At 39.7% G+C, this 25975-nt stretch overlaps 1 protein-coding gene across 4 annotated transcripts in view; it reads right to left on the bottom strand.

Annotated features, from left to right (window-relative positions):
* Nucleotides 1-1158: 1158 nt before the first annotated feature.
* The window catches only part of LOC124049566 (RNA-binding Raly-like protein), an 85764-nt gene continuing 60947 nt past the window's right edge, over nucleotides 1159-25975 (bottom strand). Inside the window, exons 3-10 of one of the 4 annotated variants that reach the window (XR_006841431.1) lie at nucleotides 17165-17240; nucleotides 16025-16072; nucleotides 13832-14013; nucleotides 7942-8055; nucleotides 6315-6484; nucleotides 5555-5644; nucleotides 5029-5067; nucleotides 1159-2729 (exon numbers count right to left, since the gene is read on the bottom strand). Coding sequence is in view for 2 of the 4 variants with exons in the window: in XM_046371354.1 (XP_046227310.1) it covers nucleotides 5035-5067; nucleotides 6315-6484; nucleotides 7942-8058; nucleotides 13832-14013; nucleotides 16025-16072; nucleotides 17165-17240 (626 nt within the window). In the remaining 2 variants the exon portion in view is untranslated. Of the gene's footprint in view, nucleotides 2730-5028; nucleotides 5068-5554; nucleotides 5645-6314; nucleotides 6485-7941; nucleotides 8059-13831; nucleotides 14014-16024; nucleotides 16073-17164; nucleotides 17241-25975 lie in introns of all 4 variants that reach the window. The other 3 variants (XR_006841430.1, XM_046371355.1, XM_046371354.1) reach the window with 3 other exon arrangements.

Genomic DNA, 25975 nt, shown 5'->3' with positions numbered 1-25975 from the left:
GGGAATATTCCCCAGACTGATTGGGACATTGTTTCTGAAAAGAAACACTGCTGTTGCAATTTTACAAATGACATTTCTCATGTTTTAAGTGCTGCAAATGAAATTTCTTTTACCTTGATTGCACTGGGGTGGCTGTAAGCCTCAGGGGCAGATACTGTATCTCAAAGCCTGTGCAAATAAAACCACAACTATCTGCCTGACTAGACCTCACCAGGCTTTAAGATGGATATGTTTTTTTTTCTTTTAGTAATTTGGGTGAAACAACTCATTAAACTACCAAAAGCTCCGCAATCCAAAGATTCAACCTGTACATAAATGCAGGACTTTTTGATATGCAGTAAGAATAAAATGTCTCAATAATGAGAGGTCTGTTTGCTTTCATGCTCTCACTTATACCTTTAAAAAAAACACCTACGGAAGGAGTTATGGCATGGTCGCACTGGATGTTTATGCTTCTGAACTGAAGCAAAAAATGCAAAACAGGTCCTCCAGTGTCCAGCCAGTTTAAGAGAGCAGGCGGAACTGACCTCTCATTCAGGAACTTTCAGCTGTCCACACAGTATACCACAGCACCATGAAGTTATTCAAGAAACAGAGCAGGAGGAGAACTACTACTTTGCTTCAGGCTACGTTGCTCTGACCTGCAAAATTTTTCCTGGCGAAATGCGATCTGACTGCACTGCTAGAGGTTAATACATATAACAGGAGTGCCAGCTAATTGCACAAAAACACAAATTAGGCTTCAATGCTCACAACATCAAGATAGTTAAACTTGTTTGAATCGTGGCCTAAAAGCTTAAAAAAAAAAAATGTTGCTGGCATAATATTGGCTAACTGATTGTCAATCAGCTGGCACACCTGGTGGATATTAACAGTAGTTCCCAACATCTCCCTCCCTGTGAACAAGGCTTGAAAAGAAACCCGAGAGCTCAAGACAACAAGCATGCCGATAGTGTAGTTTGGAGCAGATTTGCTCTCACATAGTGGAAAGAAAAAGAACAAACATGATGTGAATAATTAACAGCAGAACATGTCGACATCCAGTCACTGGTGACATAATTCACTTTGAGGAAATGTATTTTAATCAGATTAAATAATGTTCAGCTGAAGCAGAAGCTGAATTTGAAATGTTTGCATGTACGTAGCTCCAAAACATTGTTTTGGCTTTAATGGATATTTTATTTAACATCCCCTTCATATAGATGTTAAGGCAGAAGACAAACTCTCATGTGTGTCTGACATGGTTTTTGCAGAAAAAAAAAAGTTTTATTACAACATACTGCATAAAATCTTTAATAATATAATTTATATTTAATTTTACAACAATTGAATAAATGGCACCCATTTCTTCCCCAGAACATATGAATATGATGCAAATACTTTTCATTCCACAAATTAAACTGTTAGACACAAGATGTCTCTTACTTTACTGTAAAGTCCATTCTCTGTATATGTGAACTGGAGGCTTCAGGTTTCCACATGACATTTGTGTATGCTGAACTGTGATGACACAGATCACGCTCGTAAGCGCCGCCTCTTTAAAATCTGCTTTTCAGTGAGCACAGAGGAAATCTAAAAACAGCCCTACAGTGTCAGACTGCACACTGACACTCAAACATTCAACTGACAGAACAAGAAGAGAAACACATTTTTGACTGGAGGGGGACTTTAAAGGAGTAATGGGTTGCTGTTTTGTGTTTTCTCAATACTTATTTAAGTGGTTTTAGGCAGTCGTCAGCCGTTGCGTCATGTATTTATTGAGAAATTTAAGCAATCTCAATAATGGATCACATAGTGAGATAATATCAAAGCATTATACAGCTTTTACAGTTTACAAAAAACCGTTGCCGCACCTCTTGCCTACAAAAGACAGAATCAATGCAGGATGCAGAGGGAGACAGTGCAGGTGGAGGAGGAGGAGGAGGAGAACGGGCGTTGGCTCCTAAACAGCAGCAGTCCATGTTGTGATGCACAGGCTGAGCAGGGAGCAGTACATTGAGACGTTAGGGCACTGCTCCCTGGCAGGAGGCCTGTGCCAGTGTTGGCTCTCTACCACAGGAAGCTCTTTCTGCTTCTGAAACTTGGCAGGATTTGGAATATATGATGGAACAGCCCCACAGGGCATTTGTGTGATAAATGGATAAAGCTGGATAAAGTTATGCTCACAGCTATTGGCTTATGTATGAGTCAAATCCGAACCAGACGGCACCATTCATTTTCTGAATATCATACATCATATTGAGCGACTGTCATTTATTTATTCTATTTTTGAGCAACAACAGAAATTCACTGAATATCAGTTTGTGGATTACAGCGCAAAAAAAACATTTCATAAAAGCAGCAACAATTGATCAGCAACATCATGTTCCCCTACTTCCACGTAATTCAATTTATCAGAATAAAACCCTTTATTTCTTTCCCTTCTGTTTTATTTTTCAGGAACAGGATTAGCGTATGATACTGTCAGCCTCTTGCAATGAAATATAAATTGCACGGAACGAGGCAAACTCAGGCCAATGCATTAAAATGGGTCTTGAATAAATTTTCTTGAGAGTGCACATCACATTTGGTTTGTGCTGCACAGTTGGGCATCTAAATGTGATTCAGCATCTCTTGAACACAACTTACAGTCCAGAATGAGTGTCTTGATCCCTCAGAGATGCTTTTCTGTCTCTTGAAGGTGATGATGAATTCTAATACCACCGATCGGGGGTGTCTGCTGCCTCATCCTGTAGTGATAAAGTAGAAAAGTAATGAAAACACATTATCAGACTGTGTCTCCTCCTCAAACATGGTAGCTATTTATAATGCTGTAAATCTGATGAGGATTAGCCTGAGTTCTAAAGCTTGTCCATTTTGAATGGCCTTAGAAATATCTTAGAAAGTGCAGAAATATTTGCTGGTAGCTGGAGCCGCCGCCCTAATCCTCCTGGACATGACTTATTGAGGTTCTTCCCACAGTGATTTTCTATCCTTGGTAGGCCTGCGAGCAAAACATTCATATATTCTCCATGGCCTTGAGTGGAATTTTCAGGTTTTTAAATGTATGTGCTGTGAGGAGGTTTTGTGAATTGGCTGTTGATGGAATTTTAAAAAGGCAGGCATATGGAAAGGAAATGGAAAACTGAAGTGTAACATGTGGTTTCTTAAGAGGTTGATGGAACTGGGACAGACTCCTGGACAGGCAGATGGGGGAAAATGTGTGATGTTAGTTTTGAACATTTTTACTAGTTTCTACATAAAAAAAAACTGTGACAAAAATGTTCATTGGTGACCTTTTTGTTAACTAACAGAATGTAAACAAATGAAGGTAAAAAGGAACAGATTTATAGAATAAATGCATTTACAATCCCACTAGATACTGAACAAGAAGAAACATAACAATAAACTGGACACAAAAACATGCAGACCAGCATGCCAGGATTTAGAAAAAGCTAAACTTATGCTGTAAAGTGATATTAGAACAAGCTGTGGATGCAAAGGTAACAATTTCACCTGGCTATCTGTTTATAGACCATTGAAAAATGCTGTTGACATTCTAAAGTTTCCTCCTTCATAAAGAAATAGTTCAACATTTTGGGGAATACATTTGTCCAAGAGTCAGACAAGATCATACAGTTTCAGTAGTTCCCCATAAAATCACAGCTCCAAGATACACTTCAGTTTTAGCTTCTAGAGGTGTTGCTAAGCAGATTTTCTTACCTTTGGGTAAGTGAGTCATGCTAGCTGTTTCCTGTCTTTATGCTAAGCTAGGCTAACTGCCTGCTGGCTGGCAGTGGTACTGATCTTACCATCTAAATGTAAGGCTGGTAAGTGAATAAGGGTGTTTTATGAAACATGGAACTATTAGTTCAAGCTAAAACTTAACATTAAATAATGAGATATATTAGTGAAGAAGCATGTAAAACCAGCTTCTGAATAATCATGTAGCATGTAGCTGCAGTAATGCTAACAAAGCATAAAATAAAAGTTCAGTTTGGAGGAATAACATAGATACTTAAGACAGTATTTAATTTGGACATTTTTTTTTGTCTATTGTGCTGTCTTTAATATTGTTATATATTGCAATATTTTGGCCTTATTTGCTTATTAATTTATATTTTTTCATGTGTGTGTGAAACACTTCGCAATTATGTGTTTAAAAATGCTATAGAAATAAAAAAAAATGTTTTGTGTGTGAGTCTGGTGTAAAGAGAATAATGGCACTTTTCTGCTTGCCTCATCATAGACTAGAACAACACTTATGACTATGCTAACTATACACATTAAAGATGCTTACAGCCTAAAAAAGCTTAAAAGCCATAAACATTAAAATACATGAATGCAACTAACATTTCACAGGAGAAAAATGGGCTGAAATGCTTTTAGTTTTAGCTGGCTAAAAGTAGCCTAAAGCTAATACACATTTTTTTTTTGTCAAAAGACTAAAAGTAAATAAAATGTAGGTGCCAAAAAAATTCATTTCATCACAGTAGCCAATGAACAGAGCCACTTTCTGGATTTCCTCTGGTTACCCAGAAGCAAAAGAAGATGAGATAAAACTCAATGTTTTATCAACAGTCTGCGACTCATAAGCACAGATAAGCACCCTCACTGTGAGGAGCCAGAAACACTGAGCCAACTGATGATGTGGCTGCATCATTACCCACACTCTGAGAGGCGAGAGGCAGGAAACTCTTTACCTTGGGTCCCGTCATCCCTTCCACACAATTCAATTAGATGAATGCTGTTTGTGGGCAGTTATGGTCCACTGGAATGCCATTATTGCTCCCTCTGTTGAATTCGGCATTAGCTGCCCTTCAGTGAAGCTGGTCTTCCAAATGTCATACAGCTCATGACTTAGGAGATGATTAACGAATGTTCAGAGATGTTCAAGACACAGTGGTTACCGCTTTTAATGAGGACTGGATGAAAGGGCTCTAATGAAGAATGGCCAGAGGAGCCTGTAGAACCTTTAGCAGTCTTGTACAATACCCTTATCATTTCTGTAATGCACACTTGGACTGAAGAGAAATCCAGAGCTCTTACCTGATCTCAGTTGTCAATATCCGATACATGGTTCTCTATCTGGAAATGAAAGAGAAGAAGCTAAGATCAGGTAGTATTTAATCTTTTCTAAAGGTCATTGCTGGTATACACTCAACAACAGTTGTGCCAACCTTTGGAATAGTCTTTGTAGTACATTATCACCATCTGTGATCTATGTGACCTTCAGGAAACAAATAAACCTCCTCCATCACATCACTAAAAAATAATGTCTTCTATTAGTGAGGGCACCAAGCTTTCATCAAGGATAGCAAGCTCGTGCTCGCCTGGTTAATGACTAATAAATATATCACAAGAGAGAAAGCATGGTCAAAAGCATGGCCACACTGCACTGCTGAGCCCACACCAAAAGGATGGTAATTACTTTGACTGGGTACTTGTACTTGAAAAATTTTACAGATATCGCCCCCCCCCCCAGCATGCAAATAAATGTTATTAATTAAAAACAGTATTCAATAAATTAAAAGACCCTTAAGCACAGTGTAGAAAGATAGTAATTAGTACTTACTAGCATCTCTCAAACATTTTACTGCCAGTAATCTCTGTCACTGTTCTCAGCCATCAGCATTGCTCCTTCTCTTCTGATTGTACGAATTTGCTATGCAATTACAATTACAAACAGACAATATTTACTAGCTGACACATTTACGAGCTAGACACTGGATGGATAAAAGTAATTCTGGAAGGAAATCACTTATTTCCAGTATTCATCTGCTTTTCTCAGTTTTTCTAAAATCATTTTAAATTTGTAGTTTTGAATGGTTGGTTGGATACCCAAATTTACAAAGCAATTTGTAGACACAGAATTTCTAACAGGATATTTTTTTGAACATAAATACTGTTTTTTAGGAAATTAAAAATAAAAATGAATTTTCTTGCTGGCTTTTCTACGGCTACTTCTTCAGTGACCTTGTGAAAGAAAACCTCCTCATACTTGTCTACATCCACCACTTCATATCCACACCAGTGTGCCAGTCTTAAACACTCTCCAACATTACAGCCTATAGTGTGTACGTGTGTGAGCTTATGCCTGTGTGTGGGCCAGTGAAGAGCCTGCTGTTTGAGCTGGGGTCAACAGGGAGAAACTGTCTACTCACTCTTCACTCATGTGAAGTCCCCTCTCTTAGATCTGTGGCCATGAATAATTCTGGAAAATTAACTTTCAGAAGGCGAAGACTGTCTGCCCACTTGATATCTCCCAAAGTGCCTTGCTCTCTCTCTCTTTCTCTCTCTCTCTCCTTGTCAGCCCTGACAACCTTTTCTCTTACCAGATGGTGGCTGCCCTCCTCGTCGTAGTCGTCCTCGCCTCCATCGGTCATCTCGCCCGCCTCCACGTCCAATGCCCCCTCGCCGGCCTCCTCCCCGGAGTTTTCTGCTGTCTCTGACACAGACTCCTCATGCAGGGAGTCGCAGTTATCTTCGTACTTTCTCTGAGGCTCTGAGGGAGAAAGGAGGGCATAAAAATTCAATTCAGAGTCACTATTTCCTTTGGTTTCCTTTCTTTTTCTGTTGCCCTCACTAGAGATTCCTAGAGGCTGTGCTGCTCCACATACTCAAATGCATACAAGTGGTTTGACCTCAACAAGTGCCCAAGTGACATCCACTCCCATTTTAACCAATGCATTTCCTTTATGCTTTACAAACATAACTGAACCCTAAAGGATCTATCAGCTTTGCACTTCACCCAAGTAAGACAGAATCAAGTGAGCGTAGACACAAACAAAAGACTGCAGTTGCTTGTGTGCTGATTTAGCCGTGTAAGCTACATGTTGCTGTTGCTAAGGGTTATAAACTAGATAGGAGGTGAGTCACTGACAGTATCTTTGTGTCTGATAATAGGTCAGCAGAAACTCCAGTTATTTATTTTTTTTATTTTCTTCTGGTCTCTCTCTTTCGTAAAGCTTGCAGCCTCATGCAAAGATCTTCCTCACAATCTGTCTGAACACATGGGTCGTAAACGAAAGGCCTTAATAATTTGTCTGTAAATTCTAAAAAAAAAAAAAAAATCAGGGAGCAGGAGCAGTTTGGCATTTTTGGCTATTAAGCCAATGTTCTACTTGATACAAGACTACCAAAAAAATTTGTTTTACATTCATTTAATTTCACACATGTTCATTTTCACTTTCACCAGCAACTTTCTGGCATGTGTAAAAGGTTTCTACAGCAACCCGGGTGAATCACCTGTGAATACAGGTGTAACTGAACCTAAGAAAAAATATCAAATTTAACCAGCCTATTTTTCCCCCTAACTGACTGCAAAATCTGTTAAAGCCCTGAGGAGCACAATCCCAAGTTAGATTCAAAACTGATGCTGGACTAAACACCAAGCAATGAAGATTTGAGGTTATTTAGACGCCCAGCGCAACTACATTTTTTAATCATAAATATCAACTAGCAAATTTTAGCCTTTACACTTTGACCCGTTTCTGCTAGCTGTCACATATTAACAACTTATCTCCTTCCAACCAGAAAACCTTCAATTTTTCTTTGTTAGCTCAAGTATCTGGTTTAGGTTTCATTTTCACTTCAAACAAATTACACAACAGCTTGCCTGGAGGACGACCAAAATTTTCATGGTGATAAACATACTAAACATGCCTGGTGAATCACTGGGCACAACATGGCATAAAATCTGAATGACCTTCACTGTCATCTGCACACTGAGACTCTCCGATAATACAAGGCACCTATAAAGACCTTCCATATAAACTGAGTCAGCATGGCGTTGACACCTGTCCGCTGTTATGATGGAGAGCTCTACTGCTCTTATCTCCTGCAATGTCACTAAGACTTATGGCCTGCTTGAGCTCTTAATTTCCCTTCCTCAGCGGTTGGTGTCCTCTTCCTGTTCCCTTTCTCCCCTGGCCAGCTCTTATCCTTTTCTCTGCTCCTCACCAGAATCGGCTCTCTGCTGCTTCTCGATCTTCTCCAGGCGTCCCAGCAAAGAGTCGATCTTCATCTTGATCTGAGTCAGCTCCCGTTTGATAGTCTGGAGCTGGTCCGTCTTCACTGCTGAGGCACAGACACAGATTCATTTATAGCTACTTAAGTTTATTTTGTCCTCTTTTCATCTTGCTTTAATGATGCTGCTTCATACAGTTTGTCAGCGACTGCATGCTGTCATCTGTTAATACTCTTAGTTTTTAGTTTTGGATATCATATAATCACTGTGAGTCACATTTTCCTCAGGGAAGAACATCACAATCTGGCCAACTGCAAAGTTACCCATCTGAAACTGTGGACCTGCTGCGTTCACTCTGAAGATTAGCGCACGGCTTACGCCCACCATGCTGTGCAGAGCTTCTCAAGTTTTGCTCGATAATGCCAATATCTGAACAAACTGTATGCTATCTTTCAGTTGGCATTAAGTGATCTTATAAAGCATGGAGCTTGTTTATACTTGAGGATAATATGCTTACTTGAGTGCATACTAGGTAAATGCTTTGTATCTTAAAATTGTACTCTTTAACATTTTCATAAAATCAAGTCATATATTTGAAGCTACTTATGCCATTACTTTGTCTGTATAGACGTTTTTACTGTCAGCGGCGAGTGAGTCTGCTATTGCCATGTAGGTTGCAAATTTGGGGATTCACAAGAAATGATGCAGTATGTAGTTCTGTTTGCAGTTCATTCCACTACAGCCATAAAGTTACTGTTTCAATCAGCTTTGTATCAATACAATGTGGGTAGCACATGTACATGAAGAATGTTAAACTTATCTCCTTTTGAGCAAAAGGTAGCGACGCAGCTCTCCATTTTCTCTGGTCACATACCAACAATTTCAGATATGCTCGCATCTTTCTACAGCATAGGCAGCTCAGTTGTTCTTTCCAGTGGTAAAATTCTTCTGTAATACAATTTTTTCTGTCAATAGGCGCAACACGGAGTGCGTTTATTTTGAAGCAGTCGCAGGAAATGGAATTTATCTGTGTCCATGCTGTTGCTGATTCACCACTTGCTCAAGGACTAACCAGTATCCAGCACACATGAGTGTCACCAAATCTGCCGGGACCGAAAATCTCAAGGATTCTTTGAAGATATATTATTAAATTCGACATTTTGAAACTGCAAATCTTCCATTTCTTGATTAACTAGAATAGTCTTTTAGTGCACAGCGAGTCAACTGAAGATATAACAAAAATTATACTGAGGGAAAGTGCAGTACTGCGTGACTGCATGAAAATTTGGCTCATAAATACAAAAAAATATGGACTTCAGTTTGTACATTATTTTTGTTTTAACCTTTACGCTTATAAGCTGGGCACAAATAACATTTTTCCCCAGAGTATGATCGCTGTATTATAACACTGCATATTTCTTTCAAAGAAATTATTAAAAAATGATGGGACTCATAAAATAAAGCCTCACCAAACTGTCTCAACACAACTGAAATCCAAACCACAAATTCAATGTGACACATGGAGTTCAGTCAGACAAACAAACGAGCGAATCTCAGAGGAGAAGTAGCTTGTTTACTGTTTGATACATCCACATAAATTTGCTTTCACAAACCTTGCTGAAGGTCATTTTCCAGCCGAAACATGAATAATAAGTGACATGGATTGTAACATAATGCAAAACAGCACTTATGTCTGTTCATCCAGATTTAAACACAAACGTGAGTTAATGTGTTTCAGTTGCATTTTTGCATGTCATACACTCAAAGTTAATTTACCTGCTCATTGCCTCACTGACGGTACTGCAAGAGAAACAGGGTGCACAATTTGCCATCCCACATCTCCTGTTTACTGCCTTATGAATAATTGCTCCCCCCTTCCTGTTTTGCTTTGGGTCTTACAATGCATATCCGAGCTTTGGGTAAATGAAGCGTAACGGTATCATGTCAAAGTTTGAGTCTTACCCTTGATATGTCATAACGTGCTGAAAATAATAATAAAAATGTGTGCATCACATCAACATTAATTCAATCTGGTCCGTCTCACGGTTGCTGAATTGAGGGTATACTCCTTAGCAGTTTGAACTGAGCAGATTAAAGAATTTAGACCATAGAGTAATAAGATAATCTCATCCCTAAAACCTCAGCAGCTGAAATGTGTCATCTTTTGAGAGGAAGGAAAAAACAGATACCAGAAGTTGAGGAGAAAACATAAAATTCTCTTTGACACCTATCAGATTCTGTCAGGGCTGGAAAGAGGATGGATGAGCACTCGGTAAACAAACCCACGAGTTTCTGTAAAGCTCCATCCGGAAAATCAGAGGCAGGAGACAAGCACAGAATCAAAACATTACTTGTCTTGTATCATGTCTGCATGCAGCTTTTTTTAAGTTTATTTGATTTATATTTACACCCACATCACATCACAATGCAGAGCCCTGCATATGTCTGTGCGCTTTTATGTTTGTATGAGCGTAAAAACATGAATAAACTAGAATTACCGCCTCACGGTTGTATGCCCCCGCAAAGCAGCCAGGGTGCAGTTTTGCATCCGTGATTCTATGATTACATAATATATGCAGTGAATACTTTGCAGAAGTTTGATAAAAGGAAATAAGTGACATATACTGACATATATGATTCCAGTCAGTAATTTCTAATAAGAAACAAGTTGTTTTCACAGAAGAGTACAGAACACTGAAAGACAGTTTCAAAACATGGAGCAATGACAGTCACCTGAAGCTCAGCATCAGCAAAACCAACGAGCTTGTGGTGAGCTACAATGCATCAAATACGGTTCTTTGCTGCAAAGAAGCTACAAATTCTAAAACGTGGATGCTTCACACACATCTCTGACACATAGAGCACAAAAAAATCTAAACATTTGTGTGAAATTTTCATAAGTAACATCTGAATTCTTAAGACGAAAAATGCGTCTTGTGAGGGCGCAGTGACCTTGATCTTTGATCATCAAATTCTAATCAGTTTCATGACTGAGTCCAAGTGGACGTTTGTTCCACATGTAATGATATTCGCTCCAGGGGTTGCAGAGATATCACCTTCAGAAAAATGGGATGGATGGACAACCCGGGAACGAAATGCCTCGGGCCACAGTTGATGCCAGTCCGTGGAGGGATAAACATAAATTGTTAGAGAAGATGTCAGCGAGTGATAAAATATTCTCACATATTAACTTGCCCTGAACTAGATTTCATAAAAGGACATTTTAATCTTTCACTAGAATTCATGCTGATAAATAACACATGGAGCCCAGGTAGGATCCAATGCATACTGCATGCATTGTCGAAGCATTTTCAGAACGGAGCGGGATGATTAATGTGTGCGTGAGGAAGAGAGGGAAGAGGGGAAAATAATGCTCCAGTGAAGGCAATACATAGGTAATATGTGTGCGAAATACACAAGGATCAGTCTCATGTTATTTTGTAAAGCAGCCATCAGCCCGAAAGCTCCAGAGAAGCAGAAAATTGACCTTTCTGGAGGGGCAGACAGGAGAGGAAAAAGGGGATATACAATAATATCTCGACAGTGGAACACACTGAAGTGTCTCTATCTCCTCCTTAGTATCACCTGCTTCCATGTGTACAATGTGTACATGGATGCACACACACATATACACTCACTGCCTTATTCCAATATTATCTGAGCTCACTCTGGGCAGCTTTGATGATAAGAAAGTGTGGAACAGTTTCTAATTTATCAGCGCCTGCAGGCCTTTTTTCCCGTGTTTTGAGCTATCAGTCCTATAAGCCGCAGAGAGAGAAAAGATACACATCCTAATCCAACATTCATCATTCATTTTCATCGAAGGGTTCATCTTTAAATAGCTCAGGTTAAAGGAAAATGGGAGGAAAAAAAGTCATTGTTATTTAACAAGCATTAGGAAAGAATTGAGGAATGAGTAATGGAAAAGTTCAGGCTCGAGGACTGCCAAAACTTTCTCTTGAGGACAGTGAGAATCACTTGAATCACTGGTTTATGAAAATGAACCCGGACAAAGAGTTTTGGGGCTGGTGATGCAGCTGTAACTCAGACTCTAAATAGATGCTGAAAAGTTACCAGATCAGCAGCAGCAGCCTGAATACGAGCAATTAGAGGGGTTTGTTACATGATTCAGAAAGGCATGCTTGTGCCATCCTTTTGTCTAACTTTACATTATTTGAAACCACAATGCTTCACGATTCTATCATTTTAAGATCCTCATATCACCACGACATAAATATGTTTAATTTGTAAGTTGCGTGCTTGCAAAACGTAACAAAAGGTATAAAGAAACCTTTAATATTTATAATTTTTGTGCCTGTGTACAGGGATTTCGCTAAGAATATTTCATTAACAAAATTATTTAGATTATTATTGATATTATGTGTCTTTTTTGAAAAAAATGTCCATAACATGTTCCAAGTGCCCATGGTGATAAATTTCAAATGTCTTGAATTGTCCAATCAATTTCCAAAAACCCAATCACATTCAGTTTCAGATGACCAAGAAGACTGATCATTGCACCTTTTAGTATTACTTTGAATATGTCATTTTTGGGCTTGTAAAAAACAGGATGGGTGTTAGAGGGTATTATATATATATATATATATATTAATTTTTCATTTATTTGATACCTTGACAGTTGAACAACAGAAGAACATTCTGAGACGTGACAACAAAACACACAAAAAAATACTAATCATACCATTCACAGTACATTCAAACTGTAGCTCTTAAGAAAGGGATCAAATGCAGTATTTAATGTGATTGTGTTTCATCCTCAATGCAGCGTGCGACTTTACAAACAGACAGCACCTTAAAATGTCATTCATCATTCACAGTCCTTCCTTAGCAGACAAAAAAAGGCAAAAAAAAAAAAAGCCGAATTCTATCTTCAAAAACTGCCAGTCTACATTGTGCATCAAAGAGGGTTTAATGTGGAAAACACAAATTTATCCTGTCCGGTCATCTGACGGCTGTTTGCTTACCAGCCCTCAAGTGAATTATTGCTCGTGCAGCCCAAGCGTTTCAAAGTGCCCACCCTAACCCACCCCGCTGTTTGGACAAGCTAACCTTATTTTAGTGTCCAATCTATCTAGGCCAAAGTCAATACAAACTGTGATTTTTCACAGCACTGGCAGGGGCAAATTAGTCTCCCAAACATACAGCAGCACTGCTTAGACAGGGGAGAGAATTCATTGACTCTGTCCAAAAAGAGGATGGGAGATGGGCTTTTTTTTTTTCTATAATATCAACTGCAACTGGGCCCTCCTGACAGACCTTACCAAGCTGCTCACGCTGATAACACTGGCCTTGACAGGCAACAATGAAACAAACACTGCAGCCAATTACACAGGCTACGCACAGAGACTTACGCTCAGGAAAACACAGCTGACCACAGCTCCATAGAGATGGCCCCAATCTCACATTAATTACATTTAGGATGTTTTAATGCATGAGCAGTTAATCAGAGGACTAAATGAGATCCAGACAGATCCTGGGTGACAGCAATAGCACTGTTTGCTGAATGGGTGCTGCTCGCAAAAAGCTTTGATTATATTTGTGTTTGCGATTTAGTGTTCTGCTTCACATTGCACCGTGGCTCGTTCGGAGCTGCTGGAGTGATTTAAATAGCTTTTTGTAGTGGCGCGGCGTAAGTAGCGGAGCTGAATCACGCCACCGCTTTCTCTCCCAGAGCCGTGGTTCTGGAGATTTGCATTAAGCCTTTGTTTTTGTTTTTTTTTCTTTTTCTTTTTAAAAGGACAGAATGCCATTAGGGTAATTAGGCTTCTTTTGGTGTTCTTTTGAAAAATAAAAATTAAATAAAGCAAAAATCTGACTAGTTCAGTGTAAACACAAGACAAAAAAGCACCTTATTGTACGTACGTTTGAGCCCGGAGGAGGAAGATGATGTGGGAGGTCTGGAGGAGGAAGAGGAGGAAGAGGAGGATGTTTTGACGGGGAAGGAGGTCTTCCCACGGCGGGAGGAAGGAGCGAGCACCCTGGAGCGTTTGAGGGGGATCACAGCTCTGGGTGGGGGGGCCACTCTGCCGTGATAGTCAAAAAGCCTTGAGAAACGACAAATAATAATATCACACTTCACTCCTGACTCTTTATCCGTTGAATTCACCATCTGTCTATCTGTTGTATTTCAAGACATTTCTATGGATCTCTTTGGATTTGTCTCAAAAGGCACACATGAAACAAAAGATCCGTCTTTATTCAACGGCTATTGCCACTAGATGCATGCAAATAATCCCTTCATTTATGTTCTTAAAGTGAAGAAGATGAAATGTCAAACGAAGGTGTCAGCATTGACTGTTCTCCGTCTGTGGATGTCTTTCGTGGCTCTCAACTCAACAAGCTTGACATTTAGAAAATGTCTCCACAGATAAGTGCTCTGATCAACGGCAGATAAATGAGAGAGAGAGAGAGAAAAAAAACATGTTCCCTTCATCAGCATGTTCGAGCTGCATGCGTGCTCTGATCAGCCATTTTGACATGTCAGACATTAGACTTCAACTATCCCAGCGCTTTTCCCCTCTTTCTTTCATCTGCTTTTTGTAGGATGACATTACATTTTTCACTTGTGATAACTTGCAGGGGCACCTGTTGGCTGCCGCTTCCTGTGGCACCAAAGGCATTCTCAACCAAGCAATTCTCGTTCTCCCTTTCACAACTAAAGTGAATTTCTGTCCCAGGAGGACCTGAGGTGCCTGGGGATGGACTAGTGTTGACACTGTAGATGGCACAGCCAATGTGGAGGCTTCATGTTGATCCAATATTATGAGAGGAAGTCTTTCTGAGAGGACATGTTTAAAAAAAATGGCCCAGCCTTTTAACAACAGAGCTCACGTATCCTTCCTCTAAATGTCCAAACAGGCTGTCTGTTACGCCATCCGGAGCTTGTGCGACACTGGGAAGTCACCGAGGACAAACGAGGAACAGTGGGGTGCTTGACCCTGCTGCACTGATGCCACAGCGCTCAGCTTTGTCTGCTCTGGTTGTCGTCTGTTGGTGGTCAACATTCCTCTTTCCTTTCTGGCACATAATCCTGTCTCTTGACTTGGGCTTTTCACCAAATCATGTTTTGTCACACTTCTGTATTACGTTGGGGAAACACAGGAAGTGGAAGCGCAGCAACAGGTGAACAGGCAGTAGCCTGGCTGGTCACATTAAAAGCAGCTTACTGTATTTCTCTGTGCTGCTCTACTGCTCCTCTGCTCTTTTTTTTTAATCACACACAGAGCTGATATTTATAATATCCTCATGAATTTATAACACGTAGCCTTTTATGCGTCCCTGGACAAGTGGGGTGTTGATTTTTTTTTGCAAAAAATGAAGTTAAATGGTCCATCGCTTTGTGTGATAATGTGCGAGGAGGGGCTTCTCTACTGCAGGCAACCTGTGTGTGTGTGTGTGTTTGTGTGTGTTTGTGTGTGTGTGTCTGCTTGTCTCTCTCCCTCTCTGTTTAGACAAAACTGACAAACATGTGGAAGAACATGTTCACAAACAGCTGTCATACTGTAAGCATGTTTTCTTGCCAAATTCCCTTGTGGCACACACACAGAACATAGAACAGAAGGCAAAACGACTGCTGCTTGTGGCTCCACACCATAACACCCCAACTGGTTACCATGGGCACTAAAAGTGAGTCACATTTCCTTGCACTTCCCGGTGGTTCACATGACTTGGTAGTTGGTAGCTTCTGGTGTGTCCTTTTCAGTAATTTCTCCCAAGCCTCTGGTGTTACCTCAGGGACCCCGGCTGGATTTTGGGATTCCCCCCAACTATTTTCAAGCAACTCAGTGAGCAAGTAAACGTTAGCTATCTACAGCTGATAAAATCTGTTGCCATTCCAGTTGCCCATTAGATAGGAAAAGCCTGTTTATTTTTACCTTCTGCATGTTGTTCAGCAAAACAGTAGGAATTTTATGTGTTAAATCTTCCACCATTATAATAAAAGGAAAGCTTGATAGGTGTAGTAACGGTAACTATGGTGGATGGGGCTTAACAAATGGAAAACTGCTTCTTTGTTAAATCCCAAATTTGATAACGTAATGTAAAAAAAATACATACCTGCTGTAGAAATCATCCCTGTAGTACTCGTAATCAAATTCATAACCACTATAACAGAGACAAACAGAGGGACAGAAGGGGGAGGAGGGGGCACAGGGATGGGAAGAAAGAGATAAAGAAAGGGACGGGTTGTATTTAGAGGAGCCATTTTGGATCTGTCAGAAGTAAGCAGATCAAACTGGGCTGTTTTGATTCAAATGGACATGCTGTGGTTTGTGCCCAAGCTCACTGAGGGTTAAGCAGCAAGCCTAAGCCAAGCTGGCATACTAAGACCAAAGATGGGAAAAAAAAAGTTTCACAAGTGAGATACAGTCAGAGAATGAAAGAAAAATCTTTTCTTAGACCCTGGAGAGAAAAATCAATGTAAAGTACATGCTCAAGATGGTGACTAAATTAGAATTCAGAACAAGAAATAAAATGGAGAGAAGAAGAGCGGAGAAAGAACTATTTTGAAATGCTGCTGTTCTCACAGGAATTTTAATTAGGATTAATGTATTACTATTTCAATTTTGAGTAGTGTAGTGTTGGTTTTTGCCTCTCCTGTTCCTGTTCACTAATTACCATATTACATCGTGGCGGTTTTCAGCTGCAGTTATATAATGCAAATTAATGTTTTTATTAAGACACAACACACAAACTAATAAATTAGTAAAATAAGAAATGCAATGCAACAAACCAACAACTCAGAAAGGAGTGAATTAGCAAGAATTTAAGCGTTGCCAACAGAAAAACTATCCTAGCACACACACCCGAAAAAGTGTCCCAGTGAATCAAAAACCCCCCAAAACATGTCTGTTTTTCTGTCACATTATACTGCAGTAAACATGCACTTCTTTGATCTGTTTGTGACCAGTAGATGTGTGCGGGGCAGAAAATCAGGCTCATGCTTAATGAAGCTTATACAACATCTCCTTTGAGCTTTACGGGCCCCTGCCAAAAAAAAAAAAAACTAGTCATGGCTGGGGAGTGTGGACAGCGTTAAAATCTCAGCATTAAAATTAAAAGTGGAAAAAAATTAACATAACATATCATACGTTTGAATCAGCCAGAGCAGCAGGATGTGAAAGACAGTTAATATTTGGGCAGAAAAGCTGCACCTTTGCATGATAAGCAGCATGTTGTGAGGAGGGCGAATCTTACCTGTAAACAGCTGAGAGCGGCCGTTTGGAGCCTGCTTTGGGCCTGTAAGGCTTGGGCTCGCCGGCCATGTTTATGTCTGCAAAAACACATACACAAACACAGACAAATCTCTTGTCAGTCATTATGGCACTATAATGAACATTCTTTACATAAATCCTGTAGAAATGAAGATTTAGCTGTATTAACCCCATGGCATCCACAAGCTGCACATTAACAATTAATACAATAAAAGGTTATGACACAGTATGTATGTTCATGAATGAACTTGTAAAAACTTGTGGAGCAACCTTTATTATATATGTATTTATTATAATGTTATGGAAGCAAAGACAGGCCATAATCATTTGACTTTTACAAATTGAATTGTGAGGCTTTCCAATTAGATATATAGATATAGTTCTACTGTAAGGCTACTTGACATTTCATTTCAGGGGATTCATGTCACATAAACCCTTTTACCATTCCCGTAAAATTAGCCTAAAATGTTCATTCAAAGCATCCAAACCGTTTGGAGTGCATGCATGGTTTTTGGTCTCTTCTGAAATGTAACACTCTGACGTTTTCCCCCCAACAATCAGAATCACTGTGATTGCAACTGGCAATAACTATCAGATGTCTGAACATATGGATTTATGATGGTGTTATTTATGACTGAATATTTGTTTTGCAAACAGACGCATAGCAGGAAAACATATTGCGACCACAGCATTAAGTTTTTCTTTGTCCAAGTTCAACAACACCGAAAAAAATACATTTAGGTTTTCTGAGGGTATGTTTAGGCTTTTTACTATATTCATCTAGATAAATACTGATGTAATAAGGTGTTTTGGACTAAATATTTTGGTGGATGGAATTGTCTGGACAAGACTGTTTTTGTCTCATTGTAATCAATCAGTGGATTACCACGAGGCTTCGTAGGTGAGTTACCTCAGTTTCGTCATTGAGCACTTGTTTGTTGAAGGCGCTGATTGTACCTGCTGTTGCGAATGTGTCTTGAAATAGTTCGAATCAATCAAATCACACGAATCTTTCCCAAACATTTTACATGAGTACCCACTCAAACAGACCCTTTTTTGCTTCCACACAATATAACATTTCACAGCCGTGAACATAAGTGGCATTCATAGTTTAGTTTTCTATATGAATGTGAAATCTTTATTACCAAAATCAACACACCAGTTATAGTTTTTTCACGGGGAAAAGTGTTGACATAAATGTCAAAATATCCTTATGCACAGCTAAATTATAGTGTTGTAAACTATTAAAAGTTTCTACACTGCTTATCAAAGTGATACTGATGAGGCACATACAAGTGTTATTAAGTCATAAATATTCTCTACTGGATATTACCCTACAGCAGGAAGGGGATCATGTGATTTCATTCAATGCCCATCAACACCAGGGTTTCCAATGTTAAAGGTGAACCTAATTTAAAAGTTGAGAACTGTGTCAGTGAAAGAGACACAACTTCCTTTCTTCAGTAATCCTCACACAGGGCACTGAACACAAGGGAGCATGAAAGTACCACTTCATAACAAAGAGGGTAAAATTTCACTTCAAGCTCTCTGGAGGCTCTGCACTATTTCAGCTGTAAAACTGAACTTTTAATGCCACATTTAAATAAGAGACACATGTATTGTGACAGCCAATTTTCCAAGGCAAGACCTGAGACTTCACTCCTGTGCACAGGAAAGATTACAAAAATGAAATTCTTGTTGCTACGCAGGAGAGGATCCTTGAAAACATAAAACAATGAAGAAGAAAGAAAAGCATCTGAAGAAAAACTCTATCAAAAGCTGGGTGTTTTTGGACGGGCACTTTGATTTATAGCTGTTTTTTTGCCATTTGTGGGAAAAAAATGTTACCATCAGGTGTACAGTTTTGTGACCAAGCCGGTCACAGTGATGAAGAATTTTTCAAACTGCTATCTGTGCATTGCCAGGGGTGTTTCACGGTCCTCATTTTTGTGCACAATCTGAGTGGCTTCTGGGAAGAGAGCCAGTAGGTCAAAATACGCACTTGGTTCAAAGCAAAACACTCAAAAGGTGATGACAACAGTCCACAAACTTTATGAATGCAGACATGATATCCCTGAAGTGAAGCAGAGAATGGTGCATAAGAATAACACCTATAGTACAAAAAGTAGTCTTCTTGTGCCAGGTCAGGTTTGAGCAACACTATTCTCAAAAAAGATGAATACACAACACAGAAGATTGTGAAGAATATGGATTGCCCCAGGCACGAAATGATAAAAAATTTAAATCCTTCTAGCACACTCGAACCAGATGCAGCATTATGCTCTCACCGTCTTTTATATTGTCGTCGATACCGCACAACCTTATGCAAGCATCTGCTTGCTTTTAAATACAGGTAGACATATGAGCCATTTCATAACTTGCACGATAAGTCTAAGAGTGTCTGTGGATATTTTCATTTATCCAGGTTATAGTTATCTCAAAGCGACTGAATCGAACACAACTGGACTTTGTTACATGTCTTTGAAGACATTTCGCCTCTCATCCAAGAGGCTTCATCAGTTCATGCTCATCAAGACTAGACTAGCCGAGTCTAGCCTTGATGAGCATGAACTGATGAAGGCGAAACATCTTCAAAGACATACAACCAAGTCCAGCTGTGTTCGATTTAATCTCTTTCAGATAAATGTAAGAATTAGAAGAATACACCAATCAACAAGGTGTCCTTGAGATACTAAACCTCATCTGTGTTGTGAGCTTTGGGTAAGTGTATCATAGGTACACTCATAGATAAACTGTAAAAGGCTCAAAATGTTTTTTTTTTTTTGTTTTTTTTTTACAGACGGCCGTGTTCTCATTATCATTTTGTCCCCTCCAGCAATACACATTTGCTTAAATAATTTAAACACCAAACAAGTGGAAGCACCCCAATCCTTGGGAGTGGAATTGCATTGGGATGAAAATAAGCTTCTGGCAAACTCTTGCCTCCTTCTCCCAGTGGATGCTCTCACAAGAAATAGGATTAAACCCTGGTTTGTTTGTATACTACCTACTTAGACATGCTAAACACAGACTTTTTATACAGAGCTGCGTGACCAAATGAGCGAACGAGTGTGTATGGGTGTGAGTCTGCAGACTTAATGGAGCATGTTGCGACTGACCATGGAACTGATTTAGGAGATAATTATGATTTTGCTCATTAATCTGGAGGTTTAGTTGAAGATATGTGAGGACCAAACCTTTAATGGGCCCACAACTGTCACACTTAATGAAAACTGGCATCCAAAACCTCAAGCAAACTAAAAGCCCCATCTTCTCTGTGACCTCAGTCTTACTATATGGCTCATGTGCAGAACTCTGTTAAGCTAAATCCTTGTGATTTTGTCATTCAAGCTAAACCTGGCAAGTATTGCATCCATGAGAGGAGAGCTTTGATTCAGACTGTTCTGGTTCAAGAGTGGAGCAATCAATACCACACTTTCTGCATGGCAAAACAGCAAAAAATGATTAAATAAATCCAGTTAAAAAACTTGATCAACGCTTTGCTGTGTGTAATAGTACCTCCTCTCCTTGGTCCTGAAAGTTAGTACCGTATTTTATTCCATACAGGAAATGATTACTTTTTCAATGATGGTGGATTTTGGTGTCCAAAATAAATAAATAAATAAAAAGAATACAAAAACACTTCAACATCACATGTTCAAATTGCTTGTTTTGTTTGATCAACAGTCCAAAATCAAAGGTATTCAATAGTGTAAAAAAATCTGTGTGTACTGCCTATATGGAGGTTATGTTTGTCTGTCAACAATATCAATTTAAAAAGATAAGTAACTTAACCAATTTATCTATGCAGGCTGTTAGCCTGGATACTTTTTTTTGGCTTTGTAAAAGCTGTTGAAGCCAAAAGTTACCCCCTCCCACCACCAATTGTTGAACTTTACTTTCAATGAGCTGTGTAGTACACACACTGGCATGTTTTCACTCTACTCTCACTTCTGTTTGTGTGAAAAGAGCCTTAAAGCAACCTAAATGCAAAACATGCCGTTAGGGATCATCTCTGACGCAGCTTTTAGCAAGACACTTTCTATCTGTGCAGCACTGCAGAGAAAGTTTGGTATGGCTGAGATGTATGCTGGGTCAGGTACCAAAACATTCCACTTTACATAATATATATATATTTTTTTCTCAATCCACAGTTAAGTCAGATCGGGGTGAGGGCATTGCTCAAAGAGGCTTTTCTTTTTTTTAAAGTCTGTTGAACTGTTCTGTCTGGGCAGTGAACAAAACAAAAGGCCTCGACCTTGCAGCTGTGCACGGGTACACATGATGCAATTTGAATTTAGCAGCCCCGAAATTATTTATAGACACGTTTGAGATTTGACTCCTGTTTTCTATCTCTCAGAAAAGGAACGATGTCTGTGTAGAGATACTGAAACAAACACAACCCAGCTATGTATAAATATTTAAGGTACCACTGCTATTGGCTGAGGGATAGGTGGGGGAAAAGGTTCTGGAGGTAAATTGCAGTGGAAAGACAGAGGCGCAGAGCATAAGTAATCACCGAGGACGGACCTGTGCTCCTCTGTCAAGAAAGAAAAGATCCGTGACTCCCTGAAGGAACCTGCCCATGTATTTTATTGGTCTCATTTGTTGCCTTACACCTCTGTCTCCCTCATACTACTTATGCTCATGGTTCCTGTTCTGCCCTCGGTCTCACCCTATCCCTCAACATTTCTCTCTCTACCTTCATTCCCCCCACCTTCCCTTCGCCTGCCCATGCACTCCCACAAGACAATATCGAACCTCACCTCGCAATCCATCACTCTTTGTCACATCCCATGATTCCTCAAGTGTCTCTGTGTATGCCGAGGAAGCTCATTATGAGCCATTTCAGTGCCAAGCATCACCTGTGAGGCCCTTTCTGTTTGACACCTGTGCCGCCAACGAAAGCTCGGCAAGTCTTATTTCTCCCCTCCTTTCATTAGCAAGGGATGAATAATGGCAGCGCAACAGAAGAAGCTGTGAATAAATCAAGGCTGGAAACTAAGCCATATGGCAAAATATTCCAAGGGAACCACTGGGATGAATTCCTGTGAAAATCAACAGGGCCCAAGGAGAGGGTGATTCCTGTGAGGATGCAGGGAACAGGAGGACCCCCCTCATATTCCTAGAAGGAACAGGAATAAACTACTGGGGCAGGAACAAAACCTGCTAGTTCTGCTGAAGCCACAACAAAACAGACTGTAATCTTTCTCTCTCTGTTTCTACCTTCTAAAACAGAGGAGGGAAACAGCTAATAGCCCAAGGCTCCAGAAGTGAGCTACTAGGGTAGCAGGGGTCACCACAAGATCAGCGAGAGGCTGAGATGGATAGATTGTGTCATGTGAGACAAAAACCTTCCTTGTATTAGTGTGGGGAGATTGCTGGAACATGTAAAGAATGGCAGATTCCTGAAAATATATATTTTTTTCTGCAATGTGCTGTTCTCATTAGCGACAACTCTTTGCTATTGGAATAATGACAGTTCAATCATGCGGCTTTTGATAGCTCATTTTCCACAGGCTTGTCTTTCAAAGGTGGTGATAAAGACTGTTGTCTAAACATATGCCAAGCCGTGTCCATCATTCAAACTTTAAACATTAATAAATACAGCATCAATACCATTTACATCATTGGTGCATGCTTCTTAGACCAAAACCCACTTAAAGTGACTGATGTCCTTGTCTGGAATTACACCCACTGTGCCTGAAACACACACCAGCGGTAATTTGCATCACTAACTCCCTTGTTTATATGTCAGCAGTTCCACGCAGCAACAAAAACACAGCTGATTTTGATGAATTCTGGCCCAGCAAATGACCTGTTTGGACATCCTGCTGTGGTGCAGCGCAAGCTATAATTGATAAAACAACAACTGATGTGAGCCAGTTATCACCTTAAATATGCCCAGAACCCGACAAAGAGACTGAAAATAAACGAGCAGCGATGGTCTTTCCTCTGTCTTTTCAAACCTCAGTGTCCTAACATGCTTGCAGTGACAGTACCAATATGCTAATGTTTAGCAGGTATATTTTGTGTTAGCACCCAACAACAAAATACAGATGGGAATGTTGATCATTTGTTCCTATTTTCAATGAAAGATGTGCACTAAAAATTATGTAAATCCATCAGTTGGTGTTGAGATATTTCAAAGTGGAATAAATTTGGCCACCTGGTGGTGCTGGATGAAGAGTCAGGAGAACAGCAAAGTCAGTAGGATTCATCCTCTGGGAATCATGAATGTCTACACATTCACATTCAATTTATTCAAAATAAGCGGATAAAAAAGTGTTCATAATCAGTTTTGTAAACCATCGCTGTTTATTCTAAAAGCTGATGCTAAGATTTTTATTTTCACTGTGAATTTGTAGCTAGGGGCTACCATGAAGCAGCCATGAAACAAACATACCGGTAGTGTTTAGAGTCGTCCACCAGGCCAAACCGAGGGAAAAGCATGATTCATCTGATACAAAGTTGCATCATTCCAAGGTCCTTCATGTTTCCATGTACAGAAATGTTAATGATTCAATTAAAAGAACAGTTTGGAACCAAAATTTCACTTAAAGCTTAGTCATGCAGCTATGTCAAAGGGATTAAACCTGCGATATTTAATTTATATGGCAGTCTTGCTAACCTGGAACACCCTGTCAAAATCAAGGTGCAGAAAAGTCTTTCTTCCTCCTGATTACCTAAAAAGCTTTGGTGTCGCCTTTTGAGTCATATCACAGACTTGCAGCACAGCAACCAGGTGATTGACTGCAATAAACTCCCTTCAGACGTATCAGCAAGGACCTTGAAGGAATGAGAAATATGCTCTTTTCTATTCAAAAAACACAGAGAAAAATTCCCCACAGACCAGAGCTGATGGCTCTACAACACATTTGTCACTGTTTCCCTCTGTGTGTTATTTCTCTTCATTCTCCCCTCTCTCTTCTCACCAACTGTCTATTTGATGTGATAAACATAAAAAGGCAGAGACAGAGGAAGAGAGAGAATAAGAGTGCAGAACACAGAGCAAGCAGCCGATCATCTCCTCCTGGTTGGAAAAACTGTGAAACCAACCCTCTCCCCAATGTCTTAATTAATTGAACAAAGTAACTAATCATGCAAATTGTTCCTCAGTGGGAGAGATGTAAGCAAAGAGACAAGGACGTGGTGAAGCAGCTGAATCAAGCAGGTGACGGATGTGCAGAAGGGACAGGTAGGGAATTGTGAGTCTGGACCAGTTTGGGAGGAAAGGCAGGAAGTCTGAGATGAAGGAATTGTCACATCCAATACCAAAGGCTGCACATCATGACCTGGCCCTGGCTGGTGTGGGTATCATAAAACTCCAGACATGCCTTTCATCTCTGCTGCTCTGAGCACTGATAAAGGCAGGTAATGCAGGCAAAGACTGGCAACTTAAACTGACACATTTCCCCAAAATCTCTGAATTACAACCAAATATGCCATTCAGAGTAGATTTTCACTGTTATTTTTATCTTCCCGCGCCAACCTGAATTAAACCTCACATTTCACGCTAAGATATTAGCCTTGGTCTTATTTATTTGTCTCTAGGGAGTCCCTCAATGAAGGTCATAAAGCAAAGAAAATAAAGTTTACCAAGGAAAAACAGCTTGTGTACTGAAACCTCTCAACAATGGGAGAGTTGCAGCTGGCTAACGCTATGGACGGCTGTTGTTTAATTACGTGGGAAACGAGTGGCGAGGAGACACGGGGGCTATCTGCATATCAAAGGTGCTGTTCTTGGAACTTTTGAAGATCAAACATCCAACTGGGCTATTCAAAGAGAGGTGAGGCAGCTCTCTACATTTTACTGGGTGGAAATACAATGTTTACACACTGTATGCTTCTGCCTCAAAATGGCAATATGATGATATGATTTGAGGTCAGTCTTCTAAATATGTTTCAGTTTGGGGCTGTTGGTCAGCTAAAACAAGCAATTTGAAGATGTCACACTGGATTCTGGGAAATTATAAAAGGCATTAACTGATTAAACAGCAGAATAGTCCACAATTCATTCAAAAATGATAATTGTTGTAACCCTATATTACATATACTGTGATGTGTGGATTCTATTAATCTTCACACCTACTCTAACATGATATTGCTGTTATTACTTTGACAGTTGGTTTTGGGAAGAATGATTTACACTAAAAAATGCGTGAGTGAGAATAAGTAGACAGACAAGTACAAGATTAAGATTCTAAGCCATTCATTCCTGCCATCATATTGGTCCTGAAGCTTCACATTTTTCAAGGTGACACAAGCTTCAACACCCTGGTGCATTTTTGTTGAGATCCAAATATAATTTTTTCATTTCCTAACAAAACAAGGACGTATGCAGAATCTAAAATTTGCAATGGTTATTTCACAGTGGATTGCTTTCCTAAATGCAGAGAATGTAGTTGGCTTCGCTCTGTTGACTACCAAACGTGCAGCAGTTTCAGAAATGATGCCAATTTAAAGACAAATGCAAAAATCCAAAATGATGGAAATGTGCTGCAAATAAAAAAAAGCATGCCACAGAAAGCCACAACAAATATATTTATTTCAAATACACTACAAAGACAGTCCCCAAACAAGAAGGCAAAAACAACGCATATCCAGTCACAGAAGTCCTCCAGGCCTCTAGGGGGAGCTGTTTCAAATAGTTCAAAGCTTCAAAGCTTGGTTCATAATACTGAAATTCAAATTTTAAATCAACATTTGCAGATTAAGGATGAGGATTAGGCTACGCTAATATAATTAGTATTAGACTATTTGTAGAATTAGATTCCAGTTGTGGCTGTGTAGG

The sequence above is a fragment of the Scatophagus argus genome, chromosome 18 (genome assembly GCF_020382885.2).
Source record: "Scatophagus argus isolate fScaArg1 chromosome 18, fScaArg1.pri, whole genome shotgun sequence".
Taxonomy (NCBI): domain Eukaryota; kingdom Metazoa; phylum Chordata; class Actinopteri; family Scatophagidae; genus Scatophagus; species Scatophagus argus.
The sequence above is the reverse complement of the archived record's forward strand: the minus strand, read 5'-3'. Positions and strand labels throughout refer to the sequence as shown.